Source organism: Uranotaenia lowii, unplaced genomic scaffold (assembly GCF_029784155.1).
Source record: "Uranotaenia lowii strain MFRU-FL unplaced genomic scaffold, ASM2978415v1 HiC_scaffold_786, whole genome shotgun sequence".
NCBI lineage: Eukaryota > Metazoa > Arthropoda > Insecta > Diptera > Culicidae > Uranotaenia > Uranotaenia lowii.
The window spans coordinates 1-24,444 of record NW_026598740.1 but is presented as its reverse complement, the minus strand read 5'-3'; the positions used below and the strand labels follow the sequence as shown (position 1 = coordinate 24,444).

Genomic DNA, 24,444 nt, shown 5'->3' with positions numbered 1-24,444 from the left:
CTTCAGTATGGTATAACAAATTTTCTTTCTAAATGAAATAGTGATCGAAATATAATTGTCGTGACGTCATAACATGTAAACAAAATACTTCTTAAACAATAATTTTCTAAAGGTATGAGCCGTTTCAAATAAAATCCTTCTACGTAACGCAGGATGTCTTTAATAGTGCATCAGTCCGAGATTGTCCGAAAATTATAGCGAACCAGCTAGAATCTAGGAACCTCGAGACTCTTCTTTAATGTCGTTGGTAGTACATGGCAATGGGGTATTACTAAATCTACAGTTCAACTGTATATACAGGTTATTATACAATTTATGGGTTTCTTCAAAACATTCGAAACAAAAATAAACCAATATTCTTACAGCAGATTACGGACAAGTTTGTATATTGCGCAAATGACAAGATCTAAAGTGTAGAAAACATACCTTAAGAATTTCTTCCCCACGGAATCGGAAATACTTCACTCTATCAGTACGGTACGTCTAGTATTTGTTCGGCGTATAATGTGAGATTACTTCTTCTTCTTCTTTCCGGCATAGATATCAACCGGAACCGGCGCGTTGTGTACTTTTTGAGAAATTTTATTAATATAGTAAAGTGCAGCAACTGAGAACAGTATGCTATAAAAAAAGGAATTGATTGAAATACGGAAATCGATTACAAGACAAAAAACCTCGTGACGCTTCTTACCAAGTGGTGGCACAAACTCGATGAACCATTCCACAGGCAAATAGGGATCCCGTTAAGCAAAAGATCACCTCCGGGAAAAGTTTCGCTTGGAATCCTTTGCCCAAAACGACGGATTCCAGATTGGAAATGGCCTGTAAGTAAATTTATGTTATACTCCCTTTTCTTGAAAAAAAAATATCTATTTCGAAAAATCTTACAGTGAGCGAAAGAATGAAAAGCCAAGATCCCAGGAACCCTCCGAAAATGGTGGCCATTTGGGAAGAAGTCAACAGCGGTCGGTAAATCTGCATTGCCGAGAATATCAGCACAGCAGTCACTGAAGCTAGGACCAAGGATACGGATGTTGGGACGGCTGAAAAATTTCGTAGTGCTTATTAGCAAGAACCGGCTTCATGTTATTTAAGATATTTTCTATTAAATCAATTACATCAAAGAGCTTTTTAGTGTCAGTGAATCCATTTACTTACCCATCTTTAAATTGTAACCACTTTTACTGTTTCCGTTATGTAGATTAAGCGAAATATAGAAAATTGTTCGAGGATTTTGAACCTCCTACAAAAATGAAACCCAAACAACAACCACGTCAAAGTCTTTTTATTTCCTGATTATTTATCTTCTTTTTCTTTTATTTCTGTTCCGTCAAAGCTGAGTGGTGAATTTCAGTCAAACGAATTCGACCCACTGTGACTAGTGGGTATCAAAAAAGGGAGATTCCAGAGACTTCAATGCAACGAAAAGAAGTAACAAACGAACCTGATTCGCGACACAAAACAAAAAATTTTGAATATAAATGGGGGATAAATGCTTTCTTAGTGTGTATGATTTACCTAATTCAGAATAAGATTTAGATTGCCAATTCATATGTTGACTTTAAATTTAAGATTCAGATTTCATATTTCAGATTTCAGGTTCAGATTTAAGACTCTGATGTCAGATATCTGATTCAGAATTCAGATACAATATTTCAGTCAAGATTTCAGATTAAGATTTCAGGTTTCGGATTCAGATTTCAAATTCCAAATTCAGATTAAAAGTCGGCCTTTAGATTGCAGATTTCAAATTCAGGATTCAGTCCTGCGAGTAGTTCTGTAAATTCCAGTAGTGATTATCCCTTAGGGCATCCGCAGCAATCGCGAGCAAAGTGAAAATGCTCACGAGTTTGATCACTTCCATACCGCACCGGGGGTTAGTATGAAGGTGAGCAAAATAGGGCCGTTGCCGTCGGGACCTGGGTTGCCAGGTGCCCAGATTTGTCTGTAAAACCAAGACTTTTGACCCTTCGTCCAGATATTGGTCAGACACAGATTTTGCCCAGATTTTTGCTGAGAGTGCCCAGATTTTACAGACTTTCAAAATAGACAGATAAAATCAATATTAATGTATCAGATTTGATATGTAAGTGGCAGACTTGACTAAAATCTGACTTGTATTCTTTGATATGACCAATCAATCGTTTTTTAAATAAGATCGGCATGGTACGTGGTAGGAAAAAGTGTTTGTTATGTAGTTATCAACACAAAAATAACCCGTACACCATAGCACAAACACACCTCAAACCACCCCTCCCCCACCCCCCCCCCCCCCGCTCACACACGATTCACCAAATTTAATTTCTTGTTTAGTACCAAATTTGTGATTTTCCTTATGCACAGACACACACAGACTTTTTTTCAAAATTGCCCAGATTTTTCATCCTCAACACCTGGCATCCCTGGTCGGGACCGACAAAATCACCAAATTTGCTCACTAGAAAGGGGCGAGATCAAACATGCACTGAAAAAATTCTACCGTTTTAAGCAGAATTAAACAAACGAACGGAAAGCGGAAACTTTTTTTATTGCGCAAAAACTAATTCCATGAAATATTTCCGAAAAGCCCTTCAAGTCCGACGATTGCTTTCTGAAAATTTTGATTGTGCATTCCGTGTAGTAAACATTTTACTGACTCTCACAACCTTGAGTGAAGCTTCAAGGATTTTTTCGGAGTAATAATAATCGAGACCAGTGCGCTGTGCAGGATTTTTGTATCCAACCGTATGGGTGGCATTCCATTACTGTCCCTACCAATTCGGCTTTCGAAACGAGGTCTCTCAATAAGTTTGCAACTAATGGGACCCAGTTTTTCGGAGCAGCAACTATTTCAGTCAGCACGTTGGACAGAAAAAGAAGTTGAAGATTTAAGCAGAATTAAACAAACGACGTCGCAGCGTGTGGATGTTTGTTGATATTCATTTTAAGAAAAAATGTGTATGAGATTAAAATTGTGGATGGATTTTTTTTTTTTTTGAATAAACAGTTGAATTCGCAATTTCGTTACATTTTTCGGATTTATCCAGGAATTGAACGAGAAAGTGCAATTGCTGGTTCTGATGGTGAGTTATTTATTTTGTATTTTATATTGTTTAGGACTTTTTTCTACCTATGAATTTTGATAACATTTTTTCCTTTCTCACTCAACTTCAGATAAACAAACTCGAAGCATCGTATTTTATGACCAAAAATGATCATGTAACTAAGAAGAGCCGTTTGGTGGACGACTCCGAAAATTTACTCGGTTCGTATTAATTTAAGAATGATTTTCTTCAAAAGTTTTCTCAGTGCAATGGTAAATTTAAAAATAATTATGCTACCGCCCGGTGCGCGAAAGAGTGTGTATCCCAAAACCGGTCCGCTGAAATGAGCAAAACCAGGCCGCGTATACTCACTTATTGGTGCGTTTGCTCTTACCAACTTTCGAGTAGCAAAGACACTGTTTTGGTTGATGTACTGGCTGAAGTAAACGTCAAAAGTGGCGAATAACGGTAAACGCCGAGGTGAATAAGCTGTGGGTGCAAAAAGTGAAAATAAAAACATTCCTCCCTGCCGTTCGAGTCGTCGTCGGTGCAGTTTTCTGATTTTTCGGTCGAAATTTCTTCGTTTCCGGGACATTTTTTCGCAATTATGTCCGGTGCGAAGTAGTCCCGAACCCGTTTAGGACCACGCGCGGTTGGATGTTTCTCTGCAGAAAGTTCAACGAGATCGACAAAATGTTCGGAAGATTGAGTGAAGTTCTGCAGACTGCAGCTGATGTGGTAAGTCGTCGCCCCAGGAGGGGAACATGAAAATTTTCACTGTTTTTTTTTGTTGCTTAGAGGATGCAACCTAGTAGAATTTTTTGTGGCGATAATATTGTGCAAGTCGCACAATTTGCGGCCAATTCTAGACGGGGTGTTTTCACCCATCCGTGCCATGTTCGACACGCTTATGTAATGCTGATTGTTTTTATTTCCTGGGCGGTTGATTTGTTTACATTTGCTAGGGTGAAAATTTAATTAGGATGTACCTACGGACGATAAGAGGCTAAGAATTTTGTATGTAAAGCCTCAGGCAGTGGAACAGTTTTGCCTGCAGATTATGTTTCCTTTTTAACTGTTCTTTTTTTTTCAAGTATCAGTTTTCATGTACCACTTTTATGTATGGTGCAAATATTAGGCTAAAAAATTAATCTTTCCAATAAATTTTTCCGAGCTCTCTTTAACATGTCTAATCAAACCCACCCCATCATGCTTCATTCAATCTTGTTACATATAAGGCGTTTAGTACCATAATAACAAAAAGTCGCAGGGTTGAATATAAACTCTACTATGTACCTAATCACTAAACATACAAACTGTGCTATGAGTTCCCCAATTGACTTCGATAAACTAATAACAAAGAGCTTCCAATTCACGAATCAGGGAATTTTTACAGCGTCCAGAACTACAGACCTATATCGATCCTCCGCTGCTTGTCGAAGGTTTTTGAAACAGTAATCTACGAGAGGCTAAACGTGTTCTAAAGAATATTATTCTAACTTTCTAATAAATCCGTTCGTTACAGCTTGCGCCGCCACCAACCGCTTTACAGGACTTCGACTACCACTACAAGCTAGTGAAAAATTTCTACATTGGCGACAAGACATTACCAAAAATTCATATCAACGATACTAACATTCCGGTACATTTGGAGCAGATGCTACAGATATTAATCAGTGAAGAGCAAGGCTCTGATACCCCCGTAAAATCCACTGAACAAACTACCAGTGAATCGATTGACGAGAAGCATGCCGAAACGAGCACCAGCGAATCGAATGGAGAGTGCATGGAGTTTGTGCTAAGCAACAGGCCACTTGATGTATTAGTCGAATTAGCAGTTAACGATTCTCCTCCAGGGGCACGCTTAGTAATCCTCAACTGGATTCGGCGACTGCTGTCCTGTTTGAAAAATCCTCCCTTGGCTCATGCAAGCATTTTTCAGCCTGTTCAAAAACTCGTCGAACTTTGTAACGGTACCGTTGCATCGCCGTACGAAAGAGAGGAAATTCTTTTCCTGGAAACTGTTGCCGGATTGGTCCGGAAGGATTCGATCTTGATCAACCTTTTCCTCAGGTCCCATCATCATTCCGCACAGATGCTCACCAGTTGGAAGGGCATCGGCACAACCAAAACACCGGTCAACAACTCCCTGTTTCAGAGCACAAAATTTGAATACGAATCCAAGCGAATTTCGCTTATTAAAGAGGATCAACAGGGCCATGAGAGTGGCACAGGCGAGGATCAAGATGGGGCTGCAGGTGAGGCCTGTAGCATGGTTTCGGTGAAGAAGGCATTGGATGACTTAGTGGAATCAACCTGTGACTGTGATGACGAAGAACACTTTGTACTGTTCGACGCCATTGTTAGCTATTTGGATAGTGCAGTAAGTATTGGAATGTGAGAAAATTTTTGAAAGTTGATCTAACTTTTTATTTTCTTGCTTTGTAGGATAGTACAATTATAGTGAGAGCATGTGAAGGAATCTTGATTCTTGCGTCATTGCCCGATTTGAACACTCGGTGTAACGCAATCCGCAATAGCCTAAGTCGGTTCAGCACAATGATTGCCGATCGTTTGGCAGCCCACTGCCAACAGATTCCGGAAGATATGGACACCGGTGATATAGAAGATGCCAACGTTTCCTGGGGCCTCATACCGAGGGACACCGAACAGCCACACTTTATTGGCCGATACCAGCTGACATCGTTCCTCTGCTGGTTGGACTATTGTGACTGTTTAATGCAGGAAAGCTCGGCCGTCGCTTCAGAACTAGGAGAGTTGATTCGTCATCAGCTGCTAATGAACTACATCGAACCGGGTTTACTGGGAAACTATGCTCCGTTTATGCTAGTTCTAACAGCAAAGATTATCAAAAAGACACAATCTAAGATTCTTCTAGATGGTATGTACTTCAGTTTATAACAGCACTAACGTTTAAATGTACTAAACAATACAATATTTTAGAAATTGCTAACTGGCTTATAGGAGAGGGAAATCTGACGGACATCAATGGGGCTGACTGCTTGCTAACGATACTGATTGAAAATGCCCATGAAAATTCTGACATTTTTCTACAAACGTTACAGTTTATCGAAGTAAATATAACATCGGTATACTTTAGAAAACAATTTATCATTCCATTTCATCCCAATTTCAGTCGTTACTGGATAACCCCCATGAAAAGATCCTTCATGGAATGCTTTTCATTTACATAAACAGCCGGGGGTATTGTGACACTAACGTTCAAACGATTCAATCATGGTCAGACGAGGAGGATAACCGAGAACGTCGTCGTGGAAGCGCTGATGATCCCATAAAATCGCGCACTCTTGCTCCTCATAATATTTTGAAAGTGATCAATCAGTAAGTTATGGCATAAGTTATCAGAAAAAAAATCTTATATTGCTCTCTTTTTAGCTTTTTGCTTCTCCTGCCTCGACATATTATGAACGATTCGGCTGGAATTTGCTACGAAGAGTACATGCAAGATGCGAGTCGACACTACCACACATGGATCACTAAAACCCATGGTTTTAACTGGCCCGTGGAAGCCGTCTGGCCCGCTACTCCTTCAGGATCTCCTTCGCAGTCATCGCTAGCGCCTCTACCGGCTGTCATACACAAACCGAAAGCCAAAACCGAGCTCAGTGAGGTACAGTGTGGTGACAGTGGTATCTCGGAGGAAAGTTTCTACGAAGGCCCTCTACTCAAGCTGCTGTTCTCACACGTCAAACAAATGAGTAACCAACCGTACGAACTCAATCTGGCTGTCATAGCTATCCTTTCGAAGCTGGCCCTTTTCCCCCATCCGTACTTACACGAAATCTTGCTGAGCCCAGAAATCCCAGTGGCTCCTGGAGCCACCACCCTGTGGTCGGTGATGCAGTTCTTATCCCGACAACTACTGACGGAAATTCCGCGAGTGGAAAATTTCCAGGAAAAAATAGCAGAAACAAGCAAACGGCTTCTTTCGAATCCGCCTCTCTACCACAAAGATTGTGAAAACGATCCCTCGAGAAATGGGACAGAAGATGATGAACCGGAAATCAACGATCCACTGTTCGAGTCCATCGTGGTACTCGAAGAGTTCTGCAAGGAACTGGCAGCGATTGCGTTCGTTAAGTATCATCACGCTACTGAGTAGACAGGGTGCGACGGATGAATTTTGACTTTGAAACACTTCTGAGAGGGCATTGTATAAATAATCCAAATAGGACAAGAATTTATAGTTTTATTTTTCTCGATTCAGTGAGTATTTTTGGCCGTGTTTGTCTTCGTCTAAAATTAATTACGTCTAGCTGCAATAGTTTAGCCAATCTAGCGCTTTAAGGCAATACACATTCGTACTACTTAGCATATTGTTCGTAAACTTATAAATTATTACCACAGTGATACAAATATAAGCATATTCTAGTCGAAAACGGTTTATCAATATTGGAAAAAAGAAATTAGTTTCGTTTTTTTTCTTCTAATTTTTAAGTTTATTATATTTCTGGTCATTTATTCTACCATGATTCTATTTTTAATTTTTAGTGGTGTCGTCGTTCTGCGGAATATTGATAAAAAGTTTTTCTTAACTGTGTTTATCTTTGTTTCATAACTGAAGGCTTAGCACTCGAACTAAATCTTAGTCTGTTTTTTAAATTCATATTTGAGACTGTGTTCCGAATCGTAGAGGAATACAAGAAACAACAATTCTAGTTCTTTGAATTTTCAGATTTTTTCAAAATTTGGATCCGAATCATAAATCTAAAAATCGATGCAGACTTTGAAGGAAACGCGCAAAAAACCTTGTTTATCCCACATTGAAAACAGTTCCGAAAATTCAAGAACACATGGAGCAAACGAGAACCGAAAAAGCTTTCAAAGATAGATGACAAAACTCAGGGAAGGAATTTGAACGCCAAACGGTAAGATCTCAAACTATGGATAATTAGTTTAAAGCCTAATTTACTTCTTTTGCAGAATTTGTCGACGGTTTATTCCAATTGAGAGGGAGAGTGAGCCGCCGCTATTGGAGATATCCGATTACTTTATGACATTTCTCGCCGCCTTAGTGGTGCAAGGACTAATACAAGAATGTCGCTGAAAGACCGAGCAGGTCAGCTGTAGACAGATCAACTCAAACGATGGACTGAGCACTTCGAACAACTCTTTCGAGTCACGAATAGCGTTGACCAACAGAACCCGCAGCTCCAAGCGCCAACAGTAAGTCGCATTAATGGCGTCAACTCGGAAGCGCCTTCGCTGCCCTAAATAAAAGCGGCAACCAAAGACAAGGAATCCAACAACGCACCTGGGATCAATTGTATCCCTGCTGAAATTCTGAAAGCAGATCCTGCCTTGTCAGCACAAATATTGAACCGTCTTATCGCTGACATTTGGGATATTGCAACATTCCCGGCCAACTGGATGCAGGGTATCCTCGTAAAGGTCTCGAAGAAAGGATACCTGGCAGAGTACGGTAACTGGCGAGGCATAACGTTGAGAGAGAAACTAGTCCATTTCATCGAAGCACAGTACGAGGCATTTTCGTGCAAGGTCCTGCACGACGGTGTCTTGTCTGATTCAATCCCGGTAACTGCTGGAGTGATACAAGGATGTATTTGATCACCGCTACTCTTTCTCATCGTAATAGATGAGATCTTGACTGGATCGATTGACTGTAGACCGAACCGAGGATTGCCGTGAAATCCTTCGACAATGGAGCAGCTGAACGATCTTGACCTGGCAGACGATATTGTTTTGCTCGCCCAAAGACAACAAGACATGCAGAGCAAACTCGACGACCTCATCGAAAGCTCCTAGGCAGCAGGTGGCAAAATCAATGTCGGAAAGACCAAGTCGATGGAAATCAACACAGAAAATCGTTCCAATTTCGTGGTAGCTGGACAACAGGTTGAGACAGTGGAGTGCTTCCAGTATCTTGGTAGCCAGATTACGCCTGATGTTGGTACCAAGAAAGACATCGAAACCCGGATCAGAAAAGCCCGATTTGCGTTTGCGAGTCTCCGAAACATCTGGCGCTCACGCCAGATCTCTCTACGAACTAAAATCCGAATCTTCAACTCAAACGTCAATTCAATATGAGGTGATGACGCGAAAACTGCAAGTTTTTGTGAATCGCTGAATGCGGAACATCATCCGCGCTTGGTGGCCTGGCAACTAGATCTCATACGTGGAACTTCATTGCCGGTGTCATCAAAGGGCGCTAGAAATCGAGATTCGTGAACGTAAGTGGAAATGGATTAGGAACACGCTGCGAAGAGATGAAAGAGACTAGCAGATAGGCGCTTGACTAGAATCCAGATGGGCATCGGAAAACAGGCAGACCCAGAAGCTCGTGGCGGCGTATTCTAGCCGCTGAAATCCGCACAGTTGATAAGAACCTTGGCTGGCAGCAAGTGAAGACGCTGGCTTCGGATCGCCAGCAGTGGAGATCTTTTATCTCAGCCCAATGCGTCGGTCAATCGGCGCCGGACCCTTAGGTAGGTAAGTAGGTGTTGATAATTTTATATCCGAGATGTCTGGGTTTTTTTTCTGTATTTACCAGTTTGAAATTAGTGAATAAAGAAATAAGAGGGGTGTGATGTAGAAGTGCAAGAACCCAGCCTTCCCTTGACGTAATATCCTAGTTTGAAACTTGCAATCAGCTATAAATTTCAAGTTGTTTTCAGTGGAATGACCTCAACCAAGTGATAGTAGCATTTATAAGAAAACACCGGAAACAAACCAGTTATTTATTAATGCTGCTTTTGCACATTACAAGCTGTGTGTACCAACATTCGAGATGAGTTCTTTATAAATTTCCTTAAGAACATTTTTTTTGAAGAACGAAGCGACTGATGATCAAGCCTAGCACACGACATTTTAAAAACTTAAACTAGCTAACATTAGATCTACTCACGGGCCCGTTTTCCTACCACAACATCAAACGTACAACAATCATATCACAGCTTGGACGGCACAGGTGTATCACAGCAGGTGTATCATTCCTAATATAACAGTCGTATCCGGTAAATTGGCAACACTGCTTCGCCGGGCGTATCGCAGCTGCTCGGAGCACCTCCGACGAGTTTTGGCTCAATCCGGCTGGCTTCTACCATGTCCGCACTTTACTTCCGCAAAACCAAAATGGCGCAAAATCGAGTCCCGAAAAGCGATCAGTTCAGCTTCCAAAAACGACCCCAATGAGGCCGTTGTGTACTGCTAGGTCTATTAGCAACCGGTCATTTCAAGATCGTCAAGGTACGACTCCTTTGCCTTGTGTTGTCAAGAAGCTGTGAAGCTCCTTCTTTTCCCTTTTGTCCTTCGGCACCGAAGTCTTTCGCAATCCACCGTCGGTCGGATGAAGCAAATTATGATGGCTTGTATGCCCTGCTGTAGGATGGTTTCTTTCGCTTTCTTCTTCAGTCGTTTTCTTCAAATCCGGCGCTGTCTTCGATCTTAGTTTTCGCTGGAGTCCAGCGGTTCCAGCGGCTGGATTCTATTTTCGTTGCCGCTGGGGCACACTCGACGAGTGTACTTGTCTTACGCTCCATTATGATCCACGCGATTCCAAAATCTCCTCGTTTGTCCTGGCTGCGACTCTAGAATGCGAACAAATGGCGCAATTTAAGTCACAAACTATTTCCACAGTGAAGGCGAGCCAAACGATGAATTTGCTCTGTTGTGGTATGAGCCTACTTGATTAAATGATTCAACTGAATCAAAGCAATCGAAAGATTCCTTTTAATTCAACCACGGTATACCGTGGTTGGCGCAAAATGCTAGATGAATTTGCCTTTTTTTTTTCTTTGCTTGTCCGCAATGGGACGGCTAAGACCAATATGGTCCAATTCGCCAATTTATGGTCTGATGCTTCTTCTGTAGTCGTCACTGGTGATTGTGAACCTGTTGTGCTTAGGTTCTTATTCTGATGTCTTCTAGAAATTTTACTAGTTCCACCATTGACGTTTCGCAGTTTTCTTTGAATATTTGAGTCAGAGGTTTGTAGTATTCTAGTACGGGATATTTACTCCGAGCGTTGTTGTATTTTGAGCAGTCATAAAGTATGTGTTTTAAATCTTCGGTGGTATCGCATAAGTCACATAATTCATTGTTTTCTAACTTCCACTGAAATAGTCTGCTTTTTGTCAGTGCGTGTCCAGATCTAATTCGTGAGAGGACTTTTTTCTCTTTGCTGTTAAGGATCAAATCTTTAAACCAAATTGTTTTCAAAGGGAGTTGTTCAATTTGAGCATAATGAGGCCAAAAGCAGTACATCTCCTGCTGTGAGCGAGGTGAAGTTGGACTGTATATTTTTTGTTGCTTTGACCGCTTCCCGATCCGCTAACTCGTTGCCTACTATTCCACAATGGCTCGGGATCCATTGAATTCGAACTTTTCTCGTTCCTTCTTTGGATAACAGTTTGAAGATTTCCCATGCTACGAAGTTTTTGTGCAATTCCTTGTTATTAAGTAGGATTGCACATGTGCTGGCAGAATATGTCATGATGACTGTCTCAATATATCCTTTTTCGATAATCCAGTTTAAAGCCATCAGTATGGCCATTAACTCCGCGTTAGTGATAGAGAAATTATTATTAATTTTTTCTGCTTTCAGCTGCTTGCACTTTTGATCGTAGAGTGCTATAGCAGTGCCGCATTCAGTTTTGCTTGCATGCGTATAGATAAATTCACAATTTCGATAAATTGTGTTCTTCATCTCTAGGAAATAGGTCTGCCATTGCGAAGGTGATACTTGATCTTTTTTAAATTTATTTTTCCCAACTGAAGTTCTAACGGACCAGTTGATGTCAACAAGCGGGGATCTTTGAAGTCTGCTTTCGATTGCTATATTAGGGTCTTTTGGGTGGATTTGGCTGACCAAGTCCAAATTTTGGTCTACTATGTCAGTGAAAAAAGTTCCGTTAGGTTTACCGTCTAAAACTGTTTTTTCTACAAATTCAATCAGTTGATTTCTATTGTAGACGCTTCTTATTAATTCCCTCTTTGTTAATAGCTCTATTCTGATTCTCATAGGAATTTGTCCTGTTTCAAATAAGATTACATGAATTGGAGTCGATTTCAAATACCCCATTGCGATTCTTAGAAAGGCATTTTGAGCCGTTTGTATTTTTTGCAAATTAGTATCTGCAGCCCCCTCCCCCCTAGATTTGACCTCCGTATTCTAATTTACTCCTTATCCGAGCGTTCCCGATTTTAACTAATGTTTCTGGATTTGATTTAGAAAAACGTCCTGCTAATAGTTTCATAAGCGGAAGCTTGGACATGGCTTTTTTCCTAACACTTTCGATGTGTTTTCTGTGGCATAGCCCCCTATCGAGCGTGTATCCGAGATATTTGTGGGCATTGTTTATCGCGATATGGTTCCCGTTTATCTTGATTCTTAAGTTATGATTTTTTTTGTAGGAGAATGGGACAGCAGCCCATTTCTCAGGATTGACTTCTAAATTTAGTTCTCTCATTTTATCGACAATGTTTTTGAGAAATTCGTTGAGCTTGAGCTCCGCCCCTTTTAGCGAGTCGTCGAAAGCCAAAACTGCCATATCGTCAGCAAATTGAAGAAAGGTACAATCTTTTTTTTTGTAATTGATGCAAACCTGCGGTGTACAGGTTGAATAGCACTGGTGACAACGGGCAGCCTTGCGGTAGACCTTTGGAAACAGTCTTCCTAATTATTCCCTTGTCTTTATTTAATATTAATTTTCTGTGACTAAGATATTTATGAAGCCAGGATATTATTTTTTTGTGGAATTTCCTGTGTAGCTAACGTGTATAATAGTTTTTCGTTTTGACCTTATCAAAAGCTCGTGATACATCTAAGAATGCCACAATGCATTCCTGTTTATTAGCTTTAGCCTCTTTTATGGAATTGATCAGGAAGTTCACACAAGTTTGCGCAGAACAGAATTTGCGAAACCCGAACGAGTATTTGGGAATTAATTTCATAATTTCGGCAACATCTGCTATTCGATTTTTGACGACTGAGTTAATCAATTTTAGATGAACATTCATTAAGCTTATTGGTCTTTTTGCTGAGGGCCCGATCTGTAGTCTTTTCTTTTCGAATTGGTTTTGTTTCTGTCACTCGCCATCTCTCTGGAATTTGCTCCGTTTCGAAGACTCGAAGAAGTTCTCAATGATGTTTCCAAGTACTCTGCCCCTATAATAGCAAGTTGGTATTTCTTCTCCCCATGATTCATGGTGAGCATTAAAGTCTGCTCCCATTAATACTTCCCCCGATTGTTTTTCTAGCCAATCGAAGAGAATTTTAATTTCGTTTGTGGCCAAAGTTTTTTGTTGGCTGATAGTGAATGGGCTATCCGCCCTATCTGGTGGTATATAAGCAGATACTATCAGTATAGGATCAAAACCTCTTACCAATTTAGCCGCAATCACTTCCAGGAATTTGAGATCTGGAACCTTCACAGCCTCCACCACCAAATCTTTTGAAATAAGCAGTCCGACACCTCCGTACCCAGACTGTCTCCGCTTAGAAATCAATTGAAATCCTCTAATTTGGAATTCCTCATCTTCTCGCAACCAGATCTCCTGTAACAACGCAATTTCAAGCTCATTAGACTTCATAAACTTAATAACACGTCTCTTTTATCACTCGGTCGGATTGATTGTATGTTCAGTTGTAATATTTTAAGTTTTTTATTTGCCATTTTCAATTAATCTTCTATCTTTTACCTGCCTTGGGTTGTTAAACTCTTGATCAATTATTTCATTCAGCCTTCCGTATATAAACATTGCTAATTCGTCAGATTCTATACCATTTTTGAAATTTTTCAGTAGTCTGGTCCCTTAAAGCGATAAGCGGCGCAAGCCAAGCTTTCTCGCGTAAGCTTCTTATCAACCCCCTTCTTAACCCTGAAACTACAGCCTCAACGAAGTTGACGTTATAAAGCTCAATCTCAGTAGATGGTCTCCTTTCCCGTCTTGATAGATCGTTTGCTTCGTATTGGTTGTTTATTCTCCTCAACCTCGTCTTCTGTGAACCCCATCGCGGAATAGCGTTTGAAAAACCCCGATCGCTTTCCTCCGCACCCGTTATGCTCGGAAAATCGTCCTCTGTTTGCAACATGTCGAATCTATTGCTTACTTTCGGAAAACTGCACTCCGCTTTCTTTAAGGAAACACCTTTCCTCCGCATCTCGTCCCTGATATGATCCGCCTATGGCGCTCGGGACACTCTTTGTCTCCTGCGTTGTGTCTTCCTCTGCAATTCAGGCAAAAGGGTACGTTGTTGCATTGGTCTTCTTTCCCTGGATGTACTTTAGCGCAAACTTGGCACCGTTGTTTAGATACGCAGTACTTTTTCAAATGCCCGATTCTCCAGCATTTAAAACATTGTTTGACCGGATATACATACATCTCCGATTTGAAGGGGCAGCCATAGATTATCACTTTGTCTGGAACTTTTCCACCTTGAACAGTGATTTTCAAGTTTTCTGTGGGGATTAGTTTGTCATCCCTTTTCCTCTTGATCCTTTCTACCTTGAGGACATCGAACTCGCATTCGATGTTCTCAGCGATATCTTCTTCATCAAATTCTATTGGGATTCCTTGCACAAAAGCTACTACAGGTCGGACTCGATTATCCGGAGACTCGATTATCCGGAGACTCGATTATCCGGAGTTCGATTATCCGGAATTTTAGACTCGATTATCCGGAATTTAAAAAAAAATAATTTTTTTTATAAATTATCATTTTGATTTTTTAAATAATTTAGTACTATAATTCACAAAATAATATTTTTATCAGCTTTGGACGGAGTTAGTGGGGTTCAGGGAGTAGTATAGTAGGTGTACTTTATATTAAAACTCGGTTATCCACAGCGTATTGTTCAAGATCAAACTCATTAACTCTATAATACATAATATAAATATGTGGTCAAGCAAGAACGTAGCTAGGAACAAGAGGGGTAAGAATAAGAGTTGTCAATGTATTTAACTCTCTACATCCCATGGTAGCACAAGTGATCCCCAACATTTGCGTCTTAATCAAGTTTGTAAATCTACTATGATGCAGTCAATAATTGTATAAAATTCCTTGAGTACATCATTGTGCTTGTCTATAAGCCTTCTTGAAATTTAGATATAGTAACTATTGAAAAACAATCTAGCAACTATTGAAACAATCAAAAACTTTTTTCAACGAATTACAACTTTTGAGGCCATGGGGAACAACTTTTGTTCAAGCTCTTTCCTTACAAAAGCTTTTTTGTTGTTCAAATATGTAAAAAAAATCGTGGGAAGTAACGGGTTAATTATTTATTGTCTAGTTTAATTAATAAATTATCGATTGTCTTCGGTTGAAAATGAGTGGATTTTGAAATGTATTTTAGTTTATTTACAAAGTATGATCAAATGTACAAACGTGAAAGTAGTAAGAAAAAGAGGGACTTAAGCTAGGGTTTCATTTCAGTATGTTCCCCTTTTGATATTCTTTTTTGTTACATTCTCATTTTGGTTAAATAAAATTAATATTTTTGTCAGGAAACTTCTAGTTTATTAAAGCTTAAAAACAAATTCATTCATTGAATAGCGAAGCATGAGAACAAAAATCGCTTCCGAGATGTGTCAGTTCAAGGTAAAGTGAAACCAGTAATTGTTTAATATTACATATTTGTTTTTTTTTTCTTATCACGACTTTACCCCTTTTTCCTATAAAAATGATTTCTGGCTATACGTCACTGCATTTTACAAAAATATTGCACAAAAAAAATACAATTTAACGTCCTCAGACTGAAAAAAAAACATTTTTCTATGATTCGATTATCCGGAAGATTCGATTATCCGGAGTGAAAAAAAAATCGATACTCCGGATAATCGAGTCCGACCTGTACTTCAGAAGTAGATTTAGGCTGGAATATCTTTAAGTTGTGTTGTGATAGATTGATCTTTTGAATACCTTCCAAAGCTCCTGCTGAATCCAAAACTACTTCGAATCGGAAGCGTCCTAGTTCAGAAATCTCCTTATATGCTAGGTTTGCATCCTTAAGGATTTTCGCCACTATTAGTTGGTGCTTGATGATATTTCCGGTAAGTTTTTCTGGTTCTAAAAACAAGATCTTTTCTTCCATACAGATTTCAATCGGCGAAGACGGTTCAGTATCCGAACTCCTTTTTTCCGTGTCTAAAGAGAATAACGAACTCGACAAACGTTTAACTGTTCCCTGCTGGGTCCTCTTGATTACTCCCTGCTGCTTTTTGGCGCTCAACTCACGTTACTCACGTACAGCGCGCTGGCTGGCTCCCTAAAGTTAGCGACACTTTTCGCTGGCTCCGGCGTGGTTCCTGAATGGGATCCCTAGACCCTTGCATCATGTTTCGATAGCGCAATTCGAAATCGCGCTAAATTGCTTTATTTCTCCCAATGTGAGAGTTGTCCTTAAGCTGAATAAACTCCTTCACCGGCCTTGTTAACAATACCAATTCGTATGAAAACCGTGTTTCGACAACGCAGAATTTGATTGCGTTTACATACAACGCGAGAATTTAATTGAATTAGTTAAGTATACACAGAAAAAAATTTGGACTATTACGTGTCATTGAAAATGGTTACCTTTAAAATAATTCAACCTGTAATTCAGAAATCACATAATTTTCAATTGATTGGTTGAAAAGTAAATGTTAAATCATTTGATATTACAGCAAATGTCCTGTAACAAAAAGGAGCAGGACATGTACTGTAGTTTTACAGGTCGAAGCATTATTTTTAAGTGAGAGCATTATTTACAGGCTGGTTTCGTGCATATGAATGTAGTGTGTCTTCGCTGTTGCTGCCAGTCACGTCAAGAAAAAAAAACACCGCAGGCCGTTAAAATGTCAGAGAACTCCTTAAATTTGGCCAGAAAAAAACCGTTAAAAGACAATAAAAGTACTGAAAACTTAGCGCACCAAGGCCGAAAACATCGCTAACGATGAAAGTAAGTTTTAAAATGGTTTTGTTTAGCGATAATTTTAATATTTTCTACCCCCCGTACAGCTCGCAGTAGATGCGAAAAACGAACTTCACCATCCGGCCGGACAAACACCGGAACAGTTCCAGCGCCAAACGAGGTGAAAACTGGGCAGAAACGACCATGCATCATCAACAGCAGCGGTAGAAGATTTTACTTTGGCGAAAAAACAACATCATCACCCGTCCAGATCCTCAATCACGATTGCGACCACACCACAAGTCACAACATTCCGGAGGCCCGAGTGAGAACCAACACCATAGCAGCCAATTTTGGGTCGCAGAAAACGCACCGAACCACCTGCGTCGGCGCCCTTTATTGGTAAAGTAAAAAAAGCCATTAAATCGAAAATTGTTCATTGATGTATTGAGGTTATTGTAATAAATAAATAGTGTACGAATACAATTTGGTTTGTTCATTAATGAAATTTAATTCTATTATAATAAATCAAAATAATTAAATTACGTGCAGATTTCATAACTGGTCGCTTAAAATTACAGGTCGCTTGCAATTACAGATCGCTTGCAATTACAGGTCGCTTGATATTACAGGCCTGTAATTTTAAACTATCCTGTGAATTGCCATGTCCTCGACCTGTGAAATTACGGTAAATGTCCTGCTCCTTTTTGTTAGAGGACATTTGCTGTAATTTTACAGAAAATAATTTTTGCTGTGTAGACTTGAGATGATTGCGATACCACCTACTGATTTATTAAAAACGAAACGGCATTTCAGCCGAGAAACGTATGAAAAAGCTCAAAAAGATTAGCATTAATTTGTGACTTGGTCGCTCATTAACAACATTAACAACATAGCATGCACCAGGTAAAATCTAACCTCAAATTAGTTGGATTAGGTAAATAAGTTTTCTCCCACCTTAAATCCGGTTCTTGTCCGTTACCGATTTTATCCTTGATTGCTCCCGGACCTCTGACCTCAAATGTCCTCTCAATTAATCTCCGTTTCTTATGCTGGGACTGGCCAGACTGGCCAGGCTGGTCGCCGCCAACCTGTCACCACGTGGTGTAATCGTGCTCGACCTGGTAGAATCAACCCGTGGTGTATTTTCCTCCTCTCCTATCTTAGAACATACAAAATTGTATCTCCACTCCACACTTTCTTTCACAACCGCATTCCAAAGTACTTCTCAGTAACTTCCGGTGAAATTGTTAAAATCGCATACATCACATAACATGAGCTAGAACACTTTGTCTTCTTTGGTTGCTGTTATTTTGATTGGTTGGTTGTTGTTTGTTTTGCTTTCCCACTGGTGCTTACTCTTAATCATAAACACTCATTCTTTGGTAGGTTTTTGACTCAGATGGTCGGACTACACGCACAAAACAAAAAAGCTACACGAACTTAATTGTAATACTACACATGCCAGCCTGAAGGGGTTACGGGAGTCAGTACTATGAGGTGAAATTCGGCATTTCACGAGTAGGTTGTTGTGGGATGTGATATTATTTCTCTAAACTGAAAATGAATTTCTTTTAATAATGTTAACTAATTTTATTAGTTACTTATCTACCATTCGGATTTCTGGTTTATCTCCGCACTTAAACATGAGTTTTTTTCCTTTATCCGATCAGTTTTTGATTCGCTAGATCCACAGATCAATCGAAGCAGTGAGCTTTACATCATATATATTGTTCCACCATGTTAAAGCTCTTACACTGTTGAGTTTTTTTTTTATCTTTCCCATTTTGCTTCAACACATTCAGTCAGATAGGTTAGTTTTGTTTAATTATTTTGAAGTGATATTGTTTTTTTTTGTTTTGTATCATGTATGTGTATGTTTTCACGATATGCCAACTTTAAAACTGCTGGTTGTTTTTGGATGTTATAGACTTTTTTTTTTGTATTTTCCCTTTCTAACAATAATTCATTCGACATGCATTCCTGTTTTCTTCTTTAGTGGTTTCGCAAGTAAGCAATTATTTGAGTTACACATTACTATTGGGACAGCTTTGCTTTTTTTTGTTCTCTATTCTTACTTATATTTTAATGAAACTTTTTTCCCATGTGTATATTTTTGTTTTTTTTTGTATGTTTGTTTCTTTTGAAGTGAACTTATGCAGTGGAATCGTTTTTGGTTAGCTGTGTGTGGAATGATTGCTGATTAAAATAGAGCGAGCGAGCTGAATGTATTCAAATTGTCCAGAATTTTTCCGTTGTTCAGTGACTAGTATTATTAGGTTTTAGTAAAGTGTTTAAATTGTTTGTTTATTTTTAATTTTTTCTTTACCAAGGAAATGTTTCAAAATTAAAAAATTAACCTTACAATATAATTAACATTTTTTTGTTCATAAAAAACAATTCCGATGGGATTAAACACGTAAAACAACAAGCAAAAGCTAACTTAGTATTACCTATACTTTTAAAAATAAGCTCTGATGACACGTAGAGAATTCTTCAGTTTACTTTTAAAATAATGTTTAACAAAAACTAGTTGTGTGAGTAGAAGATATGACACTTGATATTGTGATTGTGGGTTTTGTGAAAGATCAGATGGTTGTTTACTTTGATATTTTTGGCGGATATGATTTTGGTGTTTTTTTCTTCATGATGATATGGCCTAAAGAATTCCTAATCCAATAACTTTAACTTAGAACTGAGATTTATCCTATATAACTGCACGCATCAATACTTGTAAAACTATTTATTTATGGTCGCGTTCAAAAACCATGTCGTTAGTTTAGTTCTTCTCTGGTTTTCTAAACTACTATAGCAAATTACGTGGATATCGGTACAAAAAACCTATCATCATCAGTTGCGGATTATATGTATTGTCACACATCGAACAGAAATGGTTTTATGCTTGTTGGGTTCGAATTTTTCCATCTGTATTTGCAATATTTCCAGCTATACATTTAGTATGCCATCTTTTTTCTCATCCGTTTAACTTTATTTGTTAGGAATTTTAATGTTGCTGAATGGCCGATTTTATTCAGGTTTACTGTATTTCTTATATTCTAAATTTGACCTACAAACTGCATCCGATTCGCATTCTAATTGATTGATTTCTTATCTAGATGTGATGATATTCATTCAAGAGTCGTCTTATAGTTTAGTCTATGCCTGTGATGAACCTATCGACTGCTTCGTGTCCAAATTTTATGGACTCATTTTACGAAAGGTTGTAAATCGATCTCGTTCGTTAGACCGCAGATTCAATTATTTTCGCATTTAAAAAGTGTTCCCCTTTAATGATCATGTACTGTTTTAGTTATATTTTCAACACCATCATATTTACATCAATCGTTGATTGATAATAGCCACATTATTTTTTTTTTATCTTTGTTTGACAAATTTTCTAAAGCAGCCAATAAGCTGGATGTGATTTCGTATGCATGTGAATGATTTTTATCGACTTTAGTTTTTTAAAGAACTACTTTTTTTTTCTAGTAACATATACATAAAATGCTTAAGTGTGTGTCGAGATAAAGTTTAGGGTGTCATGATTGGTTTGGATCAACTCAAAATCATAATTCAAGAAATTGTTGAATTTTCAAATTTCAATCTAGAAATTGAGATAAAAGCTTCCGAATTGAAAATCAATACATAATTAAGATTCAGATTTCATTCAGAATTCAGCTTTGGATTTCAGATTCAGATTTCAGATTCAGATTCAGATATCAGATTCAGGTTACAGATTCAGATTTCAGATTCAGATTACAGATACAGATTTCAGATTCAGATTTCAGATTCTGATTTAAGATTCTGATTTCCGATTTCAGATTCAGATTTCAGATCTCAGAATCAATTTTTAGATTCAGATCTCATATTCAGATTTCAGATTCAGATTTCAGATTCATATTTCAGATTCAGATTTCAGATTCAGATTTCAGATTCAGATTTCAGATTCAGATTTCAGATTCAGATTTCAGATTCAGATTTCAGATTCAGATTTCAGATTCAGATTTCAGATTCAGATTTCAGATTCAGATTTCAGATTCAGATTTCAGATTCAGATTTCAGATTCAGATTTCAGATTCAGATTTCAGATTCAGATTTCAGATTCAGATTTCAGATTCAGATTTCAGATTCAGATTTCAGATTTAGATTTCAGATTCAGATTTCAGATTCAGATTTCAGATTCAGATTTCAAATTCAAATTTCAGATTCAGATTTCAGATTCAGATTTCAGATTCAAATTTCAGATTCAGATTTCAGATTAAGATTTCAAATTTGAACTTCAGATTCAGATATCAGATTCAGATTGTAGATTCTGTTTTCAGATTTCAAATTCAGATTTCAGATATCAGATTCATATATCAGATTCAGATATCAGATTCAGATTTCAGATTCAGATTTCAGATTCAGATTTCAGATTCAGATTTCAGATTCAGATTTCAGATTCAGATTTCAGATTCAGATTTCAGATTCAGATTTCAGATTCAGATTTCAGATTTCAGATTCAGATTTCAGATTCAGATTTCAGATTTAGATTTCAGATTCAGATTTCAGATTCAGATTTCAGATTCAGATTTCAGATTTAGATTCAGATTTCAGATTCAGATTTCCGATTCTGATTTCAAGTTCAGATTTCAGATTCAGATTTCAGATTCATATTTCAGATTCAGATTTCAGATTCAGATTTCAGATTCAGATTTCAGATTCAGATTTCAGATTCAGATTTCAGATTCAGATTTCAGATTCAGATTTCAGATTCAGATTCAGATTTCAGATTTCAGATTCAGATTTCAGATTCAGATTTCAGATTCAGATTTCAGATTCAGATTTCAGATTCAGATTTCAGATTCAGATTTCAGATTCAGATTTCAGATTCAGATTTCAGATTCAGATTTCAGATTCAGATTTCAGATTCAGATTTCAGATTCAGATTTCAGATTTCAGATTCAGATTTCAGATTCAGATTTCAGATTAAGATTTCAGATTTAGATTTCAGATTCCGATTTCAGATTTCAGATTCTGATTTCAAATTCAGATTTCAGATTTCAGATTCAGATTTCAGATTCAGATTTCAGATTTCAGTTTACTAGATTTAGACTTTTAATTTGAAATTTAAGATTTAGATTTCAGATCAAGATTTTAGATTCAGATTCAGACAACAGATTTGCAATATTGAATTCAGGTTCCGAGTTTTGATTTCGCATTCTGATTTAATGTTCCGATGTTCGTCGCCATTAGATTCTATCAAAGTGCAAGTTCCAGTAATTTTTAAACAACTGGACTCTAAAATGTTTTCTTTCTGGTCTGGATGATAATTTTCCAATAAGCTTCATATATTGAAAATTGAAATGTTATTTGCTTCGTGTGAGGAAAAAAAAATACAAAACGTAAAGTTATCTGGTATGTCAATCTTCTTTTAATAATCTGAAAAATTTAATCGTTCATTTTGTCCAAACCGAAATGTGGTTGATCTCAGGTGTTTTGAAATTCGGAATAAGTTGCAATTTGACACACCCCCTAATACACAATAATTGATCCGGTTAAAAATTGAGAAAGTAATCAACTGACTTTTGACAAAAGATTTTTTTTCTGTTTTATGCTCGACCACCTTTCTGAAAAGCAACGTGTAACAAAGTTCAATAATCTCAATTTGTTGCCTAATAGGTTTTATATACATTTTCTTTTTCATACATGTCAATGACCTACATACCTTGAATAACAGATAACATAGTTGTTTGCCTATTGCAAATTTTCAATCATTCAGTTAAATCTATCAATCTCTAATAAATAAAACAACAAATCAATCAAAATCAACAAAATGCTCTAGTTTTATCGTTCTCTCTCTCTCCAAAGAGAGCTACGCACAGCCACAGCATCCACTGCTGTCGCTCTCGTAGCACTATGGAGAGAAGACGCGCAGGCTTCGCAGCAGTGTTGCCAGAACGTTGGCCAGACATTCGGCGTGCAGAGCCAGCTGGCCGGCTGCCATGGGCCCGACTTTGACGCAGGCCAGCTCCCGGAAGCTGGATGCCACATCGTGAACCTTGAGCACAATGTTCCTGGTTTGAAGTGGTGCCGAAGTGTACCGGGTAAGGTCCTGAGCCAGTTCGGTTATTCGACGAAGCGCGGATAGACAGGCCGTCAGATGTTCCGGGAGGTTGATCAGGTTGGCATCGGACATAGAAACGACCAGGTGCTTGGAGGCCGTTACGAGGTGCAGCGATTGGTCCGTGAGTTGGTCCTTGGCGAGTTGGAACTTCTCCTCGTCGATGCTACTTCCGCCGCCGGCTGTTTGAGCTGCCGAGCACATGGCGGCCACTTGATCCAGCTTGACCAGTAGACCGGCCATGGCGACGTCCGTCTTGGACATGAGGGTGTCTACGTTCAGGACGTGGCCATTTTTGTTCGAAAGGATGGGACTGGCGGGGTTACTGTGGGTTGATGTTTTGCGAGACATTTGCGGAGAGCAGAGGAGCGACAGTTGAGGTTTCAGTTCCGGAGGAGGAGTTTTCAGGGAAACTGGTGGACAATCGCTGTGGGAACGATAGTGGCCGTTTTGGCGGTTCATTGGAACCGGTGCGAGGGCTAGCGGAGACGATTTGTCCGTCAGCTCGTCCCGGTTGAAGGCCCGTTCGATTTCCCTATAACAGTTTGGATTCCTGTGAAAGTGCGGTGAACCAATTCCGGCCGTTCGGACCGGGGAGTTTGTGGCCGAACTGGACAGAGTATAGGTTGTGGGGTTCTTGAGAATGGGAACCGGGCTACGTATGCTAGGTTTCTGAGGAACCGGAGGTAGTGGAGGCTTTTTCGGGGGTAACGTAGTCAAGACTACCGGTGGAGAGTTCGGTTGTTTCTCGAACCTCGGCGGAAGCGAAGGTGGATCCATGTCAAAGTAGTTGCCTCCATTTCCGTTCATCTTGATCGGATTGGGCGATCGGATCGGCGAGTTAAGCTTGAGCTGCAGCTCGGCACTTTTTGGTGGTCGTTCCGGTGGATTCACTTCAGAGGTGTGGGGACAACGTTTTGGTGGCAGAGCTAGGGACGTATCGCCACCATTCGTGGTGTTCTTATCCTCGGATTGGTCTTCAGTCTTTTCTTTCTTAGATTTTGTACAGCAAGAAAATGGTCCCTTACGATCTACGGTAGGGTACTCAATGACATGTCCATTCGGTGTTTTATCGGAGGCCTTTGAAACTTTGTTAGCGTTCGCTGCATCAGAGTTACTGTACAGGTCGTACTCACCGTTATTGGTATTTCGGAGTTCCGGTGGGTAGTACACTTCAAATCTAGACTTATCATACTTTGCTAGTAGGTTAACCGAATTTGTTTCGTTGGAAATTCTAGGTTTCGGAATGGGCTGTTCTACGTTGGTTTGGTTCAGATTCTTGGTGACATTTGTATTGTTGTTGGCTAGGTTGTGAGCTTCAGGGTAGTTGTTGGTCGGTGCTGAAGGTTGGTGAGGTTTAGTGCTGGGAAAATTGTCTCCTAAGCCCGGTGGTGGAGGAATTATGTAAGACAATATTTCCTCA

General features: G+C 39.0%; 3 protein-coding genes across 3 annotated transcripts; 1 reads left to right on the top strand and 2 right to left on the bottom strand.

Annotated features, from left to right (window-relative positions):
- Nucleotides 1–356: 356 nt before the first annotated feature.
- On the bottom strand, nt 357–1,289 carry LOC129760843 (protein KRTCAP2 homolog). The gene is made up of 4 exons (XM_055758517.1): nt 1,159–1,289; nt 889–1,043; nt 692–822; nt 357–621 (listed from the first exon to the last, which is right to left on the bottom strand). The coding sequence occupies exons 1-4, from the start codon at nt 1,160–1,162 to the stop codon at nt 513–515; spliced, it is 399 nt and encodes a 132-aa protein (XP_055614492.1). The 5' UTR covers nt 1,163–1,289; the 3' UTR covers nt 357–512.
- A 2,249-nt stretch (nt 1,290–3,538) lies between these two features.
- Nucleotides 3,539–7,444, top strand: LOC129760841 (FHF complex subunit HOOK interacting protein 2A-like). Its single transcript, XM_055758515.1, has 6 exons — nt 3,539–3,761; nt 4,549–5,406; nt 5,472–5,925; nt 5,988–6,118; nt 6,181–6,386; nt 6,441–7,444. Exons 1-6 carry the CDS (start codon nt 3,681–3,683, stop codon nt 7,165–7,167), a joined length of 2,457 nt encoding a protein of 818 aa, XP_055614490.1. The 5' UTR covers nt 3,539–3,680; the 3' UTR covers nt 7,168–7,444.
- A 14,288-nt stretch (nt 7,445–21,732) lies between these two features.
- On the bottom strand, nt 21,733–24,440 carry LOC129760842 (serine/threonine-protein kinase pakG; the record flags this gene model as incomplete). Its single annotated transcript, XM_055758516.1, has 1 exon — nt 21,733–24,440. A coding segment is annotated over one exon (1,626 nt), but the record flags the coding sequence as incomplete, so codon positions are not given.
- Nucleotides 24,441–24,444: the final 4 nt, after the last annotated feature.